Source organism: Taudactylus pleione, unplaced genomic scaffold (genome assembly GCF_031769625.1).
Source record: "Taudactylus pleione unplaced genomic scaffold, aTauple2 ptg000583l, whole genome shotgun sequence".
NCBI classification, from domain to species: Eukaryota; Metazoa; Chordata; class Amphibia; order Anura; family Myobatrachidae; genus Taudactylus; species Taudactylus pleione.
The window spans coordinates 1,902,804-1,923,952 of record NW_028284985.1 but is presented as its reverse complement, the minus strand read 5'-3'; the positions used below and the strand labels follow the sequence as shown (position 1 = coordinate 1,923,952).

The window sequence follows — 21,149 nt, the reverse complement described above, 5'->3', positions numbered from 1 at the left end:
GTAATACACAGAGGCACAAATTGTGCAGTTTAAAAAAAAAAATGCTCAAAAATAGTTTGATCTTCAATTAACCCATGTACAGTATATATATATATATGTATGTATGTGTATATATATATATATATATATATATATATATATATATATATATTCTCCACAGATGATGGGGGGCTCTGTTACATAAGCTGCACCCAGTAACAGCACTTGCAGACCAGCCCTGTACTGTGCACGGTGAACCTACACATTAAAGGCTACAGAGAGATGGATCAAACCTTGGAGAGAGCGATAAAGTGGAGACGATTCTCCCAAACAACATCTCGCTGTCCTCCATCCTTCACAGTCTACACAATAACAGGAGCAGATTCGTTGCTTTGGGCAACTTTTTCCACTTTATCACTCCCCAAGGCTGGAAACATCGCCCCCTTATGTTTGTGACATCACTGAGGCATGAGGCACATAGTCAGTGAATATTGGACCAGTCGACTTTAATATAACGGTGAAGGCATTGTCACCCCGGTGAGGATCAGACTAATGACTGCCGTACACTATCCCCACCCCCCAGCGGCGACAATGGTTATTCCCCACACCGCTCAGATTGTAAGCTCCTATGGACAGGGCCAGCGGTGCCTCCTGTAGCGTTATGATCCCATCTATGAGCTGCGCTGTGCTACGTGTCAACGCTTCATAAATAAACGATAATGATGATAATAATAATATTAAGTCTCTGTATAATGCCAGGTGCTACAGAAATGGCGATCACATCACATCCACACAGCGGCCCATCTGTAGTTCATCATTAGACGGACACCTGGGCTGCAGGCAGGGGTGTAACTGGGTATTTAAAGGCCCCATAGCAAATGTGTGTAAGGGCCCCTATGGTACCCAATGGTGAGCAATGTATATAACACATGGAACTATGACAAGGAAGATGGACACCCTCAGCCCTGGGCCCCATAGCAGCTGTACCCCATGCACCTATGGTAGTTACACCCATGTCGGCAGCCTGGGGTCTCTTTATACCTATTCTATATATTCACCTTGTTCTATTCTCTTAATCCTACACCCAATATGTTCCCAGTATCCCAGTAAGGTGCAGATATATATTTTTTTCTTTTGAGCAATTGTTTATTTTTATTTTTTTGACATCATCTGTAAAGTCAGCGACCGAAGTCGGCATACAGCAACGGCAGCAGCCATTTTGTTGAACCTCTGACCTCACATTACTGCCGTCTTGCAGCGTTTAAGCGCGGCCCTACCACTAATTCATCCGGTATATTTATTTTGCCTTATCGCGTAGCACCTCGTTCTCGATCAGATAAGCCAAAGTCTGCGGAAGAAAATCTATTGTGCCGTATTCTCGCTGCGGCAGACATCCTCCGGCCTGCGCACCTGTACGAGGTAGAGGGCAGCCGAATAACACAGAAGAATAGTTGCGGTGCCGGTAGAGTGCTAGCTCCTGGGCCAGCTCTCCCTAAACCTTACACCTGCCGGGAGAGAGCATAGCGCCTGGTAAAACACTGCTCAGCGCACGGTTGTCAGTCAAACTATGCAACCACCGATTAGAACACTTCCCCCCCCCGAGCAGCTTTATTCCTGAGACCTGGCAAAGATCGGACATTGTAGCCCGAGCGAGGTAAATAATGGCGGCAGTTATAGAAAACCAACCGCGGAAATATATTTATGTATTCGGTCCAGGCGGTAACACTGAAATAATGAACAGCCCACCTATAATCCTGGGCATAGTGTTGTGGCTCTAGAGCATAGGTCTTCAAACTTGGCCCTCCAGCTGCTGTGGAACTACACATCCCAGCATGCACTACCACCTTCTTGATATAACAGCATGCTGAAACTATGGCAGTGCATGCTGGGATGTGTAGTTCCACAGCAGCTGGAGGGCCAAGTTTGAAGACCCCTGCTCTAGAGCAAAAGGGTCTCTATCAGGGTCTCATCTAGGCAAGGTACTAACGCCCGTTTCCCCCGCAGTACCAGCAGGAAATCATGGTGCTACAGGACAAGCTGCGTCTATCCAACAAGAAGCTGGAGGAGTATGAGAACCGCTGTAAGAACCAAGACGAACAGACCCAGAAGATCTTGCTGGAATACCAGGCCCGGCTGGAGGAGAGCGAGGAACGGCTGCGGAGGCAGCAGGACGACAAGGAGATGCAAATGAAAGGGATAATAAGCAGGTAGGTACGAACCCGGGTACGGCTTAATGGGGGGTTCCGGGCTTTATGGTCAACCAGCAACCGCTTGTCTCCCCGTTACCCATATAAAACACTACCACAGACTCATTACAGCAGCCTAAACCTCCAACGCAATCTTCCTGGTGTCCTGGATGATTACACCGACTTCATTCATCGTTATTTACTTAACATTGAAAATAAATGAGATTTTCTAATTATTCCTTCTGCAGGCTCCGCCGCCTCCGAATGTCGCTGCCCGTATAGAGATATTAGTCGCAGACTATGATCTTTGTGCAACAGTGACACCTGCTGGTCATACCTGGGTGTCCAACGGCCGCTGACGAGTTTAATCGGACAAATCAGAGAGCCACAAATTCTGTTTATTAGAATCGATCTGGTGAATCAGGGGCCACAGGAAACGCTGTTAGGGGCCACATTCGTCACCGGACTGTAGCCGAGATAAGAGACAGACAGAGGGGAATACATTGGTGTTATATAGGCCCAAAACTTCACTAGTTTTAATTGTCAATCAGAGCAGCTCTCTGTCCGCGCAGCTGCAAATCATTACGGTCACTGTAACATCTTAGAGACTCCAGTCTCTTCTTTACCTGAAAGCTGCTTATTGAAGAGGCATCTGTCATATTTTACCTAGCGCCAGACACCGCGCCAGAGCGCTGGGCGCGGACACATTACAGAAAAGCTGAAAGCACGACGCAGGCCGTCATTACCTCCTGGCTGATTACATGGCCTGCAGCACACTCAGCAGAGATGTCAGACTGACATGCAGCACATCAGCCAAATCTGGGGCCTTCTGAACCCAAAAAAGAAAAAAAAAAAGCGTCATTTTAATAGGCGCGATATTGATTCATAGCCGCCAGACTCCATTCACTGAGGACTGAGCGGGACTGACCGGCTGTTCTAGAAATGTCACCGCACAGAATGGATGATGTCTTGTTAGGCCAGGTTCTTGTTACATAGCGCACGTGGATTACAGGGAAGAGATGGGCAGGAGCGGTTTCTATACAACGAGATTGCAGAGGTTTCAATGTCTGGGGCCTAAACTCGTCCAGATGTGATTGAATCTGCTCTTAGTTTTTGGATCAATAAGGTTTATTTTTATTTGATTAAACACAGACTTTAAGGGGTAAATTTACTAAAGTGAGAGGTTTTAGAAGAGATGTTGCCCATAGCAACCAATCAGATTCTAGCTAATATCTTCTAGAAGGTGCTAGTTAAATGTTAAGTAGAATCTGATTGGTTGCTATGGGCAACATCTCTTCTAAAACCTCTCACTTTAGTAAATTTAGCCCTAAGAGTCCATGACTCTTCCCCATCTTCTTCCGTTGTGCGCTCCAAACGTTACGGTGGTGTGTCGATGACAGAGATGGTCATTATCGGCTAATAGTGACAGTATGGGAGTGATCCTGTACATACACCCTATAGATAAGTCCAGTTCAGCCAGTCACACTTTAGGGCAAATCAGACACCTGTTCAAACGTTCCTGTTCCAATCTCCAGTCCAAACCCCTCTCCCGCAGCTGCGCTCTTTGTTGGCCCAAAGTTCAGACGTGCACGCAGTCAGAGCTCGTAGAGCACACACTGCCGCCATGATATCATTCTTACTGCTACTCTCTCCACATTAACCAATATTTTCATGCACATGTAACTGTAACCATGATCTCCGGTCTGAGTGTTGGGATAAGCAGGATTAATATGCAGTGTGTCTGCCACAGGCTGATGTCGGTGGAAGAGGAGCTGAAGAAGGACCACACTGAGATGCAGGCGGCTGTAGACTCCAAGCAGAAGATCATTGATGCACAGGTGAGGAACATGTGCCGATGTGTTTGATAGCTATGTGGATGCTAGAAGTCACCGCAGGTGAGGAACACGTGCCTATGTGTGGGATAGCTATGTGGATGCTAGAAGTCACCGCAGGTGAGGAACACGTGCCGATGTGTGGGATAGCTATATGGATGTTAGAAGTCACCGCAGGTGGGGAACATGTGTCGATGTGTGGGATCATTATACGTATAATAGAAGTCACCGCAGATGGAGAACACATGTTGATGTGTGGGATCATTATACGTATAATAGAAGTCACCACAGATGGGGAACACATGCTGATGTGTGGGATCATTATACGTATAATAGAAGTCACCACAGATGGGGAACACATGCTGATGTGTGGGATCATTATACGTATAATAGAAGTCACCACAGATGGGGAACACATGCTGATGTGTGGGATCATTATTTATATGTATAATAGAAGTCACCGCAGATGGGGAACATGTGTCGATGTGTGGGATCATTATATGTATAATAGAAGTCACCGCAGATGGGGAACACATGCTCATGTGTGGTATCATTATACGTATAATAGAAGTCACCGCAGATGGAGAACACATGCTGATGTGTGGGATCATTATATGTATAATAGAAGTCACCGCAGATGGAGAACACATGCTGATGTGTGGGATCATTATATGTATAATAGAAGTCACCGCAGATGGGGAACACATGTTGATGTGTGGGATCATTATACGTATAATAGAAGTCACCGCAGATGGAGAACACATGCTGATGTGTGGTATCATTATACGTATAATAGAAGTCACCGCAGATGGGGAACACATGCTGATGTGTGGGATCATTATACGTATAATAGAAGTCACCACAGATGGGGAATACATGCTGATGTGTGGGATCATTATACGTATAATAGAAGTCACCGCAGATGGGGAACACATGTTGATGTGTGGGATCATTATACGTATAATAGAAGTCACCGCAGATGGGGAACACATGCTGATGTGTGGGATCATTATATGTATAATAGAAGTCACCGCAGATGGGGAACACATGCTGATGTGTGGGATAGCTATGTGGATGTTATAAGTCACCACAGATGGGGAACACATGCTGATGTGTGGGATCATTATACGTATAATAGAAGTCACCGCAGATGGGGAACACATGCTGATGTGTGGGATCATTATACGTATAATAGAAGTCACTGCATCCCTCATATAAGCCTATAAATGTTATGAACTGGCAGCAGGACACATGCTGAATAATGAGTGATATAGTATATGTATTATTACATGCCACTCACTGACGAATGTGCTAATTATCCCAGCTGTGATCCCATATGGCGATCCTACAGCTACATGGTGACGTGTTAAACATTGGGTCCCAGCTTGGGCCTCGGGCTGCGCACGGTCAGCTCCTCTCTCTTTAGGCGCCGGCCGCTTGCGCTGAGCTTTGTAGGGGCAGCCGGTGATGGCAGCAGCTGCTCTGTAGCGAATGTCGCCGGTATTATGGAGCCATTTACATTGTTGGAAAGCGAGGGTATTTATTTAGGGCCTTAATTACAGTTTGACGCATTTTGTGTCCTTACAGAGCGCAAAATTGCAAACTCGCGTGTGCCGCGTAGATCTCAAGATACGTTCAACACACCCCATTATTTCTAGGTCCGGCTTACAGATGCGCGTGTCCTATACACTAGAGGGAATGGTGTCCAGACACTTAAACGTGAAGGTCTTATTCTCCGTATAAATGCGATAAAATACCAAAAGCTCCGCATCCATCATCTAGCACTTTAGGAACCTTCTTTCCTGCGCTGGTCCTAATGGAAATAATGGCTGCAATATATAACCGCGTGCCTGTGACGCGGGCCATCTTATATATGTAGTTCGCCTATCAGGCCGTAAATTGATATGTACGGAGAATAGATCTTCTTGTGTCTCTAATAACTATGAAATTAGGGAAATGTCTCGTTGATGCTTCTTGCCCCAACATCATTATAATTCAGAACAGAATTTTTAATCCCACGTTCCCCAGCGAAATGTTCCTGCGCATAATTTCATGGCCGGCGCTTAGATTTTAATAAGTGACTTTGTAATTGTGAGACAGCTCTCAATATATAAATCGGTAATTATGACAATGTGCCCATTAGCGCATGGCATTGCTCTGCGCTGCCAGGTACGGGGAGGCTGGGGGTCATCGCAGCTGTTGTTGGAGATGATTATCCCTTTATCACACATCTTTAATATCAGGCAGCTTTGTGTCGCTTCCGCTTAGGAATCGCTTTCTGTAAAGGACATTTTATCTCCGGTATTGTACACGCTGCACGGTCTCTGTCACCGTGTTTATTTCCTGGCGCTCTGTAGGCGTATCAGGACTGCGGCTGTAATATACCTCAAATTACAGTGCATAAAGAGGGGGGGGGGGCACGTAGCCCGTTACCAGCTATATTACTTATACTGGCCATAAGAAAGATATATTGTGCCAAAAAAGGGGCCACATGAAATCATTGGAGGAAACTCTCTCATAAGGATTTTATTTCTCAGAGTCCCCGAGGTGCAAGAACGTCCTTTCGCAAATGGTCCAGGAATTACCGCAGCAGCAGATCGCCACAGAACCAGTACACCAGAGGGCAGGGGTTATCCCCATCCTAGAGACCAGTTCCCAGCCTTTTTATGATGGAACAATCCCAGATAGAGGAAGGTGGTAATTCAGGCTGCGTGTCCATGGAGAGATCTTTAATGCCCAGCTTTGAGCCCTTGGGCCTGATTCAGGAGTGGTTGCGGTTGCATTCGCTATCGGTTTTGCAGCGGTGGTAATATACAAATGCTATTTTTTGGCCTTCTCCTTGTGCTCCACCAGCTTAGATTACAATTACTGCTCAGTGTTTTCTCTCATCAAGGTCTCTGTAGCTGTGATCGTGCGTCTGAGAACGCAGCGATGGCCACTGACACGCCCATGAGACAGCCTTTTCTTGCGAACGCTTCAGGCCACCGGCCAGAAACACCACGGTTTCCAGACACTAGCTCAAATGGGAGCAGCCCCATGCGCCTTAGGGGGTTAAAACTTTTCGCACATGTGCAGTAACAAATAAATTGCTCAACTGCGCAAACATCGGCATTAAGTGCCCTTCTGATTTAGGCCCCCAGTCTTCTGGCTCTCTTATGTGGCTTTTGGTGATAATGATTATTACCCCCCGCAGCTAGTACTGTGAATACTGGGTAACATCGCAATCTGCCATTTTGGTGACTTGTCTGGAAACGGACAGGGACAAAGCTTCTCCGATTCCGGCAACTACCATGTGGTCTAACAGAAAGTGTGTTCCTGAGGAGGTGGCTTCCTTCCTGCACAGATATCTGATCCCCACATAATGCGTCTTCTACAATAGAGGGGTCACAGTTTTCCCTATGAGCCTCACAAAGATATAGACTCAGGCCCAGGAACTGGGCTTTCCTCCACATCTCACCTTTGTGGAGAGAAGACGGACCACACTCTGCAGTCGTACATGGACTCAGGACATTGGTCTCAGCTCAGTTCTTCATTCCTCCTGGGCTGCTGCTCGCCACAAAATTTATTGCCTTCCAAAAAATTTCATGGAGAGTCTGATAATACTTTATACCCCTTAGTATGGGGTGATTTATTTGGGGAGAGGGGAGTAATATGAGGGAGTTTAGACTGATCACCTAAAAGCCATTGGGTATTCGAGCCACCAACGGGGGGAGACACCACTTTCAGGTGACGGCCCTGGTAGAGTCCATTGATGGTAGGAGGTCTTCCTCAGGTTTGGTGAACAGACTGGTGGCCCTATCCAGAACATGTAAACTATCAGGCTCCTTTACTTTCTGAGGCGAGTCAGGCAACGGATGGTGAAAGCCATTCTGTGGCCCTAGGCGAAAGTAATTGATCACCTTACATTTGATGATGTATGGAGACTTCTGACACCGCCAGATCGGCTCCCTCACCATCGGTCCTGATGTCCCTGGCTTTGATGATCTTGCTCTTGCAGAGCCTCTGATTACTTTGATGATCATGGCATGCAGACTCTCCCGACAACAGACTAGGCAATACCACCATTGCTGAGGTGAGGACAAAGAATAGGATAGGTCGCTTTTCCTGAGATCTGAGTAGCTTTTCAACACCAGTTGGTTCTAACCCTAGAAGGGGAGGTATTTCTTCAGGGTGCATAACATGATTATCCTCCCTTGGATACTTAAAACGGGGCATTTGTTTGCAGTTGTGTGAAATCTCAGAGCTATCATGCTCACTTCTCTATACCAGGGGTGGGGAACCTTTTTTCTGCCGAGGGCCATTTTGATATATATATAACATTATTTGCGGGCCTTGTGCAGAACAGGCCCAGTCTCCGTATGATGTCACACAGGGGCGGGGCCACAATCACCGGTGATTACATCAATGCCCGGAGCATCCCGAGGATACTCCGGGGATCTGTAAGGGCAGCGGTGTGACCATCTGAAGCGTCCTAAGGACTCTCCAGGCGGCATTACTGCATAGATTCTGGCTGCAGGGGGCCATTCTGGGCACCATGCTAGCCCAATGAGGCTAGCAGAAAAAAAGCTCACAGGGCCAGACCAAATGATTCCGTGGGCCTTATACGGCCCCCGGGCCTGAGGTTCCCCATCCCTGCTCTATATCATAAGTCGCCATTTGTCATCTTACACAAGGACAAGGCCATGATGAGGACCATCTACTCCTTTTGACCAAAGTCGGTGTCGAATTTCCACATGAGCCAGGAACTGGTTCTCTTTCTCTGTCTACATCCCAGGAAAGACGACGCACGATGCCTTGTACACGTTAGAGGTGGTGCTCTGCTTGTGCGCCAATTTATCCCGTGTTCAAGCGTTTATGCAAACAGACTATACGTGGCTTTCTAAAGAGGAGGGGGCTGCTCATTACTTCTGTAGCAAACGTCTTGGTGCTGGGTGAGGTGGTTCCACATAGACTCCTGGGTCACGCCACTGGGGCGGGCAGCAGCAGGCACTCATTACAGACCTTCACTAAACATTATGGGCCCGATTCAGACGCGCTCGCAAGCGGGTCGATGGTGGGCCAGCGCGTGCGCAAGTCCCATAGTGAGTGAAAAATCACTCGCTCCGGGGCTCGCAACAAACAGGGCGGCTACCGATGTTGATCGACAGCTCGCCCCATGTTGTTAGCGGGGAGGGAGGGTGGCTGGACAAACTGATGCATTCCCGAAGGAACGCCTGCCGTTTGTGGGCGGCCCTACGTGGACTTCTTGCTCTATTAGAGCAGGAAGTCCACTCGGGCTTGCGAGACCTGAGACCCTACCACAGGGTCTCTTGGCAAGCCTGAAGGTCGCGATAATCGCGACCATCTCCTGCCCGCTCGCCTAGCTGTGCTTTGCGAGCGGACAGGAAAAAAAAAAATCCTACCTGCCCTGATTCAGAGTGTGCGCTCGCAAATAGCGAGAGCCTCTGAATCAGGCCCTATATTCTGTAGTATGGAGGATTACTGTAGTATGGGGGGGGGGGGGGGGGGCAATTTTAGCACTTACTATTCCTTTCAGTCTAATTTATATGTAATAATTGACATTTTCAAGAAATTGGACTTAATGGTGGCTCTCTTGTGCTTGTCCTCAAGAGTTAAAAGAAAATCAATGAGTGAAACCGATATTTCCCGTTTTGCAAGACGCACACTGACCAGCTGCCACTTTGTCATTGCAGGAAAAACGCATTGCGTCGCTGGATGCCGCCAACGCCAGATTAATGAGCGCCCTGACGCAGCTGAAAGAGAGGTACAGCATGCAAACGCGTAACGGAATCTCACCCACAAACCCAACTAAATTGCAAATCACAGAGAACGGCGAGTTCAGAAACAGCAGTAATTGTTAACGATCGGAATATGACAGAGACAACAGACTCGGCCTCGAGCGGCGCTGCACAGCGGATGGTTCTGCTCTTAAACGCAATCATAACAGGAAGCAGCGCATTTGACTGATGCATTCTGGGAGACCGAATCTCTAGAAGCTGCTTTTTTTTTTTTTTTTTTGGGAGGAATATACTCACAGATATTGTAAAAAAAAAAAAATGTGCCATAATACATATTTGTATATGATTCCTGTTATTGCTGGTGAATTATTTTAATGTTTAAATAATATTTTTTATTTCCTCCTTGTTCAAGAACTTTTGCCAAACTTTACCCAGAAGGGGTGTTAAATCTCCTAGGTAGGGCTTTATAACTGTATAGGCCAATTCGTAATACGGATGATTGACCAACCCATGTGAAACGACCATTGATTAATTCTGCACTTGTCCGCAGATCCTGACGGGATTCGCATTATCCGTAAAGCGAAAAACAAAACCCCTTTGTCTGTTATTGAGAAATACGTCTCGCTGACAACTGTGCTACAGTGATAAACGGTCTACAGTCCCACCGGGGAAATCGCTCCGTACCTGCAGTACAGGACGGCTCTGCGTTATCTGGATGGGAAAACCTATAGGCCCGGAGCGGACCTGTACACAGTCAGCCATGCAATAACCGCTAGACAGCAAAGTCATTAAGTGAGAGAACTGCTCCCTTATTAAACTTCCTAATGACCCATCTAGGCCGGGTGGTCAGTGATACACTGGAGTGAGAGGCAGGTTTCCGGGACCGCGCCCGGCCATAAGGTGTCTTCCAGTGCTCAGTGATGAAGTCAGCTTGATGGACTATGTAAAGTGACCTATGGAATAAAAGACGCTTTGTGAGAATAAGCCTACCGTGGTCCGCAGATTATATATTCCACGGCTTTATGAGTAGATGAGTGGATGTCGCGCCCTTTCCAGGATAATGCGTTTCATGATTGAAATGGCCAATTCAGTAAAATTGTGCACCGCTGGTCTTAATTGCCCCTAGATGTAATATTGTGGCCTCCTCCGGCATCCAGTTAGTGGCATTCTGGAAATAGGAGTATACAGTACATTGGATACCTCCGTACAAGGCACATTGCCGACTCACATTATAGATTAAATGGAGAGGGACAGTTCACCCATCCTACAGTGCATCTAATAAAAGGATTTCCACCATCAGGCAAACTAAATATAAACTAATATATGCCCCTCCCCCAGAACTTTATATTTCTATATTTACCCAAAGTCCTTGACACCAACAGGCAGGGTCTGTATTATCACTGCGACACAGATATCGGCTCAGGGAAGTTAGTCGAGGCAGAGACCACAGCAGAGCTGCGCGCCCAATAGCAAACACAAACTATTCTGACTGGATGGTGTAAAGGCCACAGTGAAAAGCACAGAAAGAAAAAAAACGACTGGAATTAATAAACATTACAGGAGGCCGTAAGCCCAGTGATAACGTCGCCTGGAGCTATAAGAGCTACACCAGATGCTAGAAGTAACATACAGACCGTTTACTAGGAAATTAAATTATTTTTTTTTCTTCTTTCAAACCAATTACACTGAAAATACAAACATTAATATACATCTGGTTACAATAGATTAGCAAGGCTGAAAGGTCATGTCGTCATTTAGTGCACAATCACCGGAACGTCCATGTTTTCAGATGGATAAGAAAGTTTTTTGTCTGTAAATAACGACCAATAAGGATTAGCACGATGTATAGACGCCCTGATCACCTTACATGTACACGTATGTAGTAAAAGTTAGGGGGCTTTTCAGCCTGGCGAGGGACAAGAACGGTGGTTACATCATTTCTGTATTTTAAGTTAGTTGTCGCAGTGAACCAGGTGCATACATGCATTAAGTGGCTGCCAGCATTATGAATAGGTGACAGGTTTTGGGAACAGACAGGACCTGTAGCATGGACCCGCTGTATGTTTATAATAGATAGATATATAGATATCTATCAAGAGATAGGCGCAGATATCGTACACTCTGATTATTATTCATGAAGTGCTTCAGGGATGGGAAGGGCCACGAAGAGATCACAGAGGGCCACTAGCGGCCTCTGCTGGTTTACCATAATATGTGACGTCACAGGTGAACTCTGTACATATATAAACGTAGCCAGAATTATTTGCTCCCTCTGTACCAGATTATGTAGGCAATTCAATATAAAAACTCATCCACTTACAGAGCATGTGAAAATGTATTACACTGCTGTATACAGCCTCTGTGTGGGACACTATATAAATGTATTTCTTCGTTCAGCAGAGTTAGGAGTAACATGCTATGGCGATATTCCTCGCATATCATCGGAAAAGGTCCTACAGGCTATTAATATATTTACTGATACACAGATGGAGAGAGATTAGTTTTATGTGACCCAGTATATGGCGGCACAGGTAAGACGCATCCTCCTGTGCTATAATCTGCCCTTTAACAGGCCCCTTAGAGATGAGTTGCGTTGTTTGCTTTCATGAAACTAGTTCCATCTGTGCCCATCAGAGATTTAAGCCAGGACCTCTAACAATTTCTATAAACGTCTGTCGTTCCGCGACGATGTTTATTGCACAGATGCTTTTAGTCGACCACTCGGTCTAGTCTTAATGGATACTTTTGTGTTTAAATCGAAAGGGGAAAAAAGTGGGATATTTGGTGCACTTTTTAAATACTATTTTAGCTGCAACGTTTTTTTTATTTGAATGGATAAAAGTTTATTTTAGCATCTGTCTCACATTCCTCAGCGGCAGAGTTACTTCCTGTATTCTTACACTGAAGCAATTTTAGGTCAGGAAAAGCCTGACTAAGCGCTCTGCCGCGCAGATCTGTCACATCTATCGCCAAAATTGTTCTGACAGTATGCGCACAAATTTCTGTCAGATGCCAAAAAAAAATAATAATTACATGTAGGTATATGCAATAAAATTTACTTAACTTCATCGCAGGGAAGAGCTAATTAGAGTCTTTCTAAATGCAATCAAATTGCTTCTGTTTAAACTAGAAATTATATGCACACGTCTATATTATATATATATAAAAAAAATTTAAAAAAACTCACACACACACACACAATACATGGGCAATAGTATGTGGACACCTGAACATCAAACCCTTTGTGCGCGATGAACATCTCATTACAAAACCTTGTGCATTTTCCCTGCTACGAGAACAGTCCCCACCTCACTGGGAAAACTCCTCCACTGGATTCTGAATCACGGCTGCTGGAGATCTGCATCTATTCAGCTTCCAGAGCGTTAATAAGGTCGGGTACTGATGACTTTGGGATATAAGGTCGGGCTTGCGGTCATTGTTTCAATTCATACCAAAGGTTCCCAATGGGGTTCAGGTCAGGGTTTTGTGCCAGTTAGTCAGGCTGTATCACACAAAACTTGTCAAACCATTGTATGGTGAGACTCGCTAGGTGCATGGTGGCCTTGTCATGCTAAATCATGTTGGAAGGTAGCATCCCATGGCAGTGCCCACTTGTTGGAAAGATGGCATCCCATGGCAGTGCCCTCTTGTTGAAAAGATGGCATCCCATGGCAGTGCACTTTGAAAGTCACAGAGCTCTTTTATATGACCCGTTCTTCAGCTGTCTTTACATAGATTGCACGGGTGTCCACACACTTTTGACCAATATTATTCATTATTTATTTACCAGGAACGGATTACAGCACAACAGGCAGAGAGCTCACTAGCTACTTCATTAAATAATCCCATTTTCTGATAAAGGGCCGTAATTAGCAAGTGGAGATCTCCAGTACATTTGGGTTTACAGCAATTTCACATACCTGTTCCTGAGCTGCTAATATTGTCCTTAACGGATAATTGTATTTTCAGTCTACAGTACATGGTTTTTTTTTATACAAACATTTGCATTATTGGATTGTGAATTACTGATTTCAATTGCATTTACTTTTATTGTTTCCAATGCAAATCATTTAATGACATATTTATAATAATCTATATTTAATATTAAATAAACATTGAAAATCTACATCTGGGTAATATTTGTATTTAGGTATGCAATAAATTCAATTTATATAGATATGAGATAGGAAAGATAGATATTAGATTGCAAGATAAAATTATATTCTATATAATCCAGTTGCTTCCAGAGCCCGAATTCTCGCGGAATTAGCCAAGTAAAAAAAAATTCCAAAAGCACAAATCTGCACCGGGTTTAGGAAAGGGGACATATTGCAGATATTTGGAATTACGCTGTGATATGTGGGAGCCGTTCCTGCTTACGGAGAGTTTTTTTTTTTTTTAATTATTACTACATTTTCAGTATGGCAGCTGCTATTTCACTGTACAAATAAACTATTGTTCCCCATATTTTATTTCTCTGCCCCCCCCCCCATAATTGGAGTAGTGAATAGTCTAAAAAAAATTAGAGCAAGCTAAGCTAAATTTACACAATTTTTAAAGTCAATATGATTGTGGATGACACACATACAACAGTACCAAATATTACACAATTTTAATATTTGCCCATAATATTTTCTACAGGTTTGCTTTGTCATAAAAATTGAACTTTGGTTCAGTAATTCTCTCGGGATATTGTGTCTCTCGGAAAAAGTTATTTTTTATTTTTCTATAGACCAGAGGGTTCATTTAACACCAACACAATTCTGCGTTTATAGGATATCTCCCTTTGTTTTTGTTTCATACCTGGCTACTCATGTAGGTGCCGGTTACCTGGACACTGCGCCAGGCTAATTACTATGCATCACATGTCACTTATAAGCCAATGATCATAGAGCATGCCGGACGACATTCAGTCACAAAAGACAACTCAATCTCTGCTTCATTATTAGGAAATAGATCTGCATTTATATTTCCCTTTCTAGTGTAAAAATCCAGCATAACAATTAGTCTATTAAATTTGCTGGAATTTGTAGTTTAGGGACACTGCTCCCATCATCCGCAGACCTTTATTAAGTCAAATTACAGCCACGTAACATCATGAAAACAATCTTTGTTTAGTGTAAACATTTTTTTATAGAAAAAAAAAAAACACACAGGAGAAGACGATAGTCGGTAAATCCTATTTCTTTTCTTTCACAGTCTGCCTTAGAAAAAAAAAATCAACCCCTTTTCTGGAATACTGTCCACTTAAAACGCACAGAGTGGAAAAAAAAAGGCCACGAAGAATGTATAATGATCTTAAAGCAGAACAGGAGCGACACATTATGCCTGCGGACTCCGCCATTGTCAGGAAGCTTGCTCTCCCCAGGCCGGGCGATCTAGATCTGTGCTGGAGCCACCAGTAAACCATTGCAATCTCCCCAGCTGGTGCCTCTGTGCACCGTCCCCAGTCTTAGATCAACAGCCTGTACGAACCCAGCAGATGGCGCAAACCAGCGGGACCGCTTCCTTTGTGACTCTCCGGATGTTGTATGTAGTGTCTTCATTTATACTAAGTATCAGACAATATACAAAGTCAGTGCAATTCCAAGATTTACGTCAGTGGGCAATCCACCTTCCAGGAGCCAAATCAATGAGATTTGGGGGCTCAGGACGCACAAAAGCAAAAAAAAAAAAAAAAATTATATAAACTCTGCTGCTGCTTTCAGGGAGTAAAACTCCACCGAACATTTTCTTACAGATAGAGGCTTTTGACCGCTACAAATAAGGGACATGCAACCGGAGGTGTGCCTCGCCTCACTGTCCTTCTGTGGATGAGAATGTAATATTGCTGTAGGTAGCGATAAAAACTGCAAAGCATAAAATGGGAAGAACTGAAATATTGATAGTTTTTACAAAAAAAAAAATGGAAAAAAAAAATTTATATTGTGATGAATTTGTGGTTCAGCTTAGAAATGTAACAATGAATCCACAACCGGTCATTTGTATAATATAAAAATCGTGAATGACAAAAAAAAAAGGTGAACAGACGTTGCCGCATCTCTTATTTAAAGCTTGGAAAGGCTCAAAGAATAATTATTTATCTTTCCAAGAAACAGGACTGGTTTATTTTGAATTATTTTATGTTTTTTTTTGTTTTTTTTTAATAATAAACAGAATCTTATAACAAGGGTCATCCGGCAGCCTTTTTATTTAAGACTATGTGACATGATAGTTTTAGCGCTCTGATGAGTTGGATAAAACCTTATTGCTTTAACTGAGGTCATCTTTCTAGTTGTTAGTAGCTATGCGAAAATTAGACATTAAAACATGGAAAATTGTCAGATCTTTCAGATCATGAGAATGCAGCTTCCAGATAGCTACAATGTCTGGGAAATGTTCTAATAAGTGCCAGATTTAGGTGACCTATACAAAAAGCGCAATCCCGCTAATCAGGCACAAAGGATGTACAAACCCAAGCAGATTTGCCGGAATAAAGAAGAGGGAAAAAGTAAAATGTGCTTTGCAAGGGCTATTAATTATTACCAGCGGTGTCCTCAATGGTGCCTGGAACTTACCAGGGAAAAAAAAAAAAAAAATATATTTAAAAAATAAAAAAGTGAACAGTACTCGGTATGAACACCAAGTGGCAGTGCAGAGTCCTTCCCATTTCTATATATTTTACTCACACACACACACACATATAATTTACATTTGGAAAACAAACACTCCAAAATACTCTCCTTCCGCACTAAATATCGCAGGTCAGGAATGAAAATTATTATATGGAGGAACTGAAGCTTCGATGTTGCTATGGCTGCCTTAGATGATAACGCAGTCTTGTCAACCCCAAGATAACGCTACCGCAGTTCATGTGGTTGTACAAAAAGTCATACCCCACAAACCCAAAACCACTTTATCCCCTGAGCAACTTAACACACACCTAATTGAGTCCGTAAAAAATAATTAAACTTTTTTTTTTTTTTTTTTAAAGAAAAATTTGGTACAATTGGCATGTTAGGACATTACGCTCTCTGATATTAAGTTTCATTTGTAGAAAATAAATGGCCATTTCTTACCATAGAGTTTGCCAGGAACTGCCTATAACGTGATGTTTGTGGTAATGACGGCACAGTGATTTGTATTTGGAATGGGCAGAGCAGCGTGGGAGGATGCGATATTCTGCATCAGCGGTGACATCTTGTGATATAAATTGCTGGTTTCAGCCTCACAAACCTTTCTTTCATCCATTTTATCGGTCTCTATTGTAAATCAGCAGCTAATTTGGAATTATTTTCAATCTCTAATGAAAATAAAACGTAATTTAGACCAGGTGTAGGCAACATGCTGCCCTCCAACTACTGTAGAACTACACATACCAGCATGCAGGAATTTGTAGTTTCACCACCGCTTGGGGGGGGCATAGGTTGCCTACCATAATCTGTTTTATATCTGGGACCCAAGAATCCCGGAGACCGATCTGCCAAGAGCAGAAGACTTTATGGCTCTTTCATTTTTTTTTTGTTCCATGTGAGATTATCATTAAATACTTATGTTTTCATATTAAGGGGTCTATTTACTAAGCAGTGTTAGCAGACAGTGAAAACTGATAAGAAAGTGATAAGGTGCCAGCCAATCAGCTCCCAACACTGCTTAGTAAATAGACCTCTAAATCTATTACTTTCATGACCGTACACCCTAATTACACCGTGGGATACATTTGTGTGTCGGTAATCTGTCCACTTTCAAGTGATGTCGTTACAAAATACGTTATGGGCCAAAGAAAGACTTATTTATTTTTTATGAGAAATAAGTCTTTATTTAAGATAATAAAATATTTTTGTAAGTAGTTATAGTAATAATCAAAATATTGGTCTATTATGGTCTATAATTATAGAGCTTTCAGAGCAACAATGCAAAGTTTTTTTCTGTACTCCAGGCCGATTGGATGATGAAACGCATTTATGAATTAATTTTAAATTATCATTATTAATAAAAAAGGAAAATCAAATGCAGAAAATTCAGGAGTTTGTTCAGCACGAAAACAAGGCTCCCGATAATTTATGGCAAGAACACAAGCTTTAAATTTGATTGTAATGAAATAACCATTTGTTCTAATGGTGAATGTATTAGATTTCGCAGCACTTTTCCTATTAAAATGCAACATTTAAACAGAGTTTAATCTCTCTGTAATAAACGTCCACAATGAGCAGAAAGCGACTGGGGGCGGTCGGGGCCTTTAAATGTTTTGCACTTGTTCCCAATAAATCTAAAACCATCTATAAGGGCGAAAGGGTTTATTCTGCAGCTATTTCCCAGTATACAGCGTGGTTTATATAAGAGGACGAAACGCTCCAGGTCCTCCGAGCCGGGATTGTCTGATATAAAAGATGATTAAATACAATATAGTGTTCTACAGTCAGCGGCCAGTTCAGTCACCTTATCACAAAGATAAAACTCACCGTGAGAGAAGACGGAACTCAATAATACGGAATAAGTATAATCTGTCATGTTGCTCCAAGAAGATTCTACCCAATGTTCTACAGGGAAAGCAGCACCCTAAATAGGATATTGATTATAGAATATATTTCTTGTTTGCTAGTATCAAACAAAAAAAAAATATATAAAATTCTATACAGTGCATTGAATCTTCTATTTTGATGATAGTTTTTTTTTCTATAGACAATGTACAATTATTATTATACATCCAATGTGGCTACAGACACCTGGGGGTTGTTTTGTTACATTATTTTATTAGATAATGTACCGTATAATCATTGTACATTACCGCTTTTGTCAAAGCAATAGTATTTAGTAGGAATATAAACAGTATGGTAAAATGCCACACGGTAGAGATTTCTTACAAGCCAACATAATCCATTTACCGGTGCTTTTACCGATGTCCCTATCCCTCCCGGCACCATTATACCAGGAACCTCTATAATAAGAGCTGGGTGCTCAGACTTATTGGAACCTTTATAATATTATTGGCTTTTGTTAAGCATTAAGGGAAATACCACTGATTAAGACAACTTCATCTACAAAATGATAATTTCTTAAAAATTACTGACTTGAATCTTCTGCTCTAAAACTTTGTAGGTGTCCCCAGTTCCCCAAATATACCTGCATGACTGACTGAGTATAGTGAAACCTAGAAACCAGATTTACAGTATGAAGCATTACATGGAGACGGCTGCATTGGCGTAACTAGATATTTGCGGCTGCACCTATGGGTAGTTACAACCTTGGATGGCTCCCTTACTTGTTGGCATCAAAATACATTCACACCAGTAGAATCACGTAATCTTCAGGAATTATCCAACAGTTCCCGTGGCTCCATGCCTACTGGGCTGGGTACTTGCAATTTGCTGTGTAGGCGCTGTGGCGAGGTCTACTAGACCCTACCACCTTTATTTACTGCAAGGAAATCAATTGGGGTCAATGGATCTCAGCGTTGCCATCGAACATGAAACGCCATTTTTTTATGCAGTGTCAATGACATTTCACACAACACCAATGGGTAACCGGCCGCAAACAATAATATCTTACAATAGTAATAAAAATGATTTGTTCTTTGAGCCAAAATCTTTTATATAGAATATAGAAGCAATAGTCCTCTATATTTCTATATTATGATGTCTATACGTGACTACAAGTGTTAATTATATATTTATTGGTAGGTACAGTGCAGACACTTCCTGCCCTTGTACATAACACAGACAGTAACGCTGCCGTATCCGGAATAACGCTCACTGCAGCAAGAGGGCGCCCATTATCACTTCCAATCTGCAGGAGGATTAAAGAGAATATAATCATGTAGGAGATCTGTGAATGGTATAAATATCCGCCTTCAGCCAAGTTTTACTTTTCACATGTAAGAATAAAAAAATAAAAAGCCAAATCTTAGCATTTAATCTGCTGTAATATGTTGCATTAAACATAACTGTACATGGAATTTCCACATTTACGCTGCTCGCTAACAACTGAAAACTGCTGAGTATTTTTGTAATCCCTGTAAATATAGATGTACAAATGTTATTATGTTGATGTAAAAAAAGATCACCAGAAAGTTCTGAATATTATATAGTGGGGAGATTGGACTTTGTGGAGCTGGGTGGTTATTTTAGGGCCATCAATATAAACATTACATTAGGGACCGATAGATGGACGTTCTGTGAAGGACTGCGGAGTAAGGTTAGGACTAAGCTGAGTAGCTGCCGGTTAAAGATTCTATCATCCAGTCGTACACTTTAAACATAATGGGCGGAATTCAATTGATTACGCGGTCCAGATCTCCCGTCTAAAGTGACAGGAGATCGCGGGCCACTATTCAATTGATGCCGCGTAAAGCAGCTAAACCCGACCAAAGTGCTGGGCGCGACCGTGAAAAGTGATGTTTGGGCGCCCAAACAGGTCACTTTTCGCACATTTCAGCTCTCATCCCCCTGGGGCTGCGAGCTGAAATGTAGCGCTGGCAGCTGATCGCGCCCGACAGGAGCAAGAATTGAATAGCTCCGTCGGGCGCGATAGGGGCTGGAATCAATTGAATTCCGCCTAATATGTGGAAGACAAAGGGGTGGAGCCAAATACCCTGAAACCAGACCTCCATTTATGATGTGGCCATGGGGCTATATACAGGTTTCGGAGATGGGCGTACACATTTTACAGAAACTTACAAAAGTTAAATATTTTACACGTAGATGAAATACAAATCTAGACAGGTGATTGGCTGTCAGAATAAAATGATAATCCAGGTACATCGCCCACAAGGTGCGGGAAGAGCAGATTACGATCTCTTGGAAATTGCCAGGTTTCTGATTGGGGCATTTTAAAGGAATTTTTGGGTAATTTTAATTATCCCCAAATTTCTCAATTTAAAAATATAAATTTCCGAGCTCATTGCAATCTGATAGAGTCTCCGGTGAGATAGTACCGTGCGACACATGACAGCAAGACGCCCTCTATGTATATATAGGGAGCAGGCTAGGAACATACGATGTGCATCTGTTTTCTATGCTTTAAAAAGAACATATTTTATATATGATCAATGCAAAAACAGTTCAGCCCATTATGAACAGCTGCAACAATGTACAGAGACAAAGGGTTTGTCTCCTGAGAATTATGTGGATGTGAAGGTCATGTATATTTGAAATTACGGATAATAAAATTTATTTAGCTATTTTATTCAGATGATTTCCTGTCTTTTCTTGAAATTTAGTCTATATTCGGTTAAGAACTGAACATATGGCAAACTGCCTACTCTCCCAGACTGAAAGCTCCAAAGCTCCTGGATTTTAGTCATTTCTCCCAGACTCCCAAGTAGGGATGGACATTGAAAGCCAAGCATCGAATGGTTGCCGGGTTTCCGACATCAAATCATGCAATGCGATGGCAACCAGCTATAGCATCGCAACAATTCGATAGTATAACAATCA

General features: G+C 42.9%; 1 protein-coding gene across 7 annotated transcripts in view; it reads left to right on the top strand.

Annotated features, from left to right (window-relative positions):
* The window catches only part of DAB2IP (DAB2 interacting protein), a 575,200-nt gene extending 554,334 nt beyond the window's left edge, over window positions 1–20,866 (top strand). For 6 of the 7 annotated variants that reach the window (XM_088453574.1, XM_088453572.1, XM_088453573.1 and 3 more), the window contains 3 exons: window positions 1,984–2,186; window positions 3,916–4,003; window positions 9,691–10,081. In XM_088453574.1, coding sequence (XP_088309700.1) covers window positions 1,984–2,186; window positions 3,916–4,003; window positions 9,691–9,858 — 459 coding nt within the window. In that variant the 3' untranslated portion in view covers window positions 9,859–10,081. Of the gene's footprint in view, window positions 1–1,983; window positions 2,187–3,915; window positions 4,004–9,690; window positions 10,082–14,934 lie in introns of those variants that run through there. The other variant, XM_088453575.1, reaches the window with a different exon arrangement.
* Window positions 20,867–21,149: the final 283 nt, after the last annotated feature.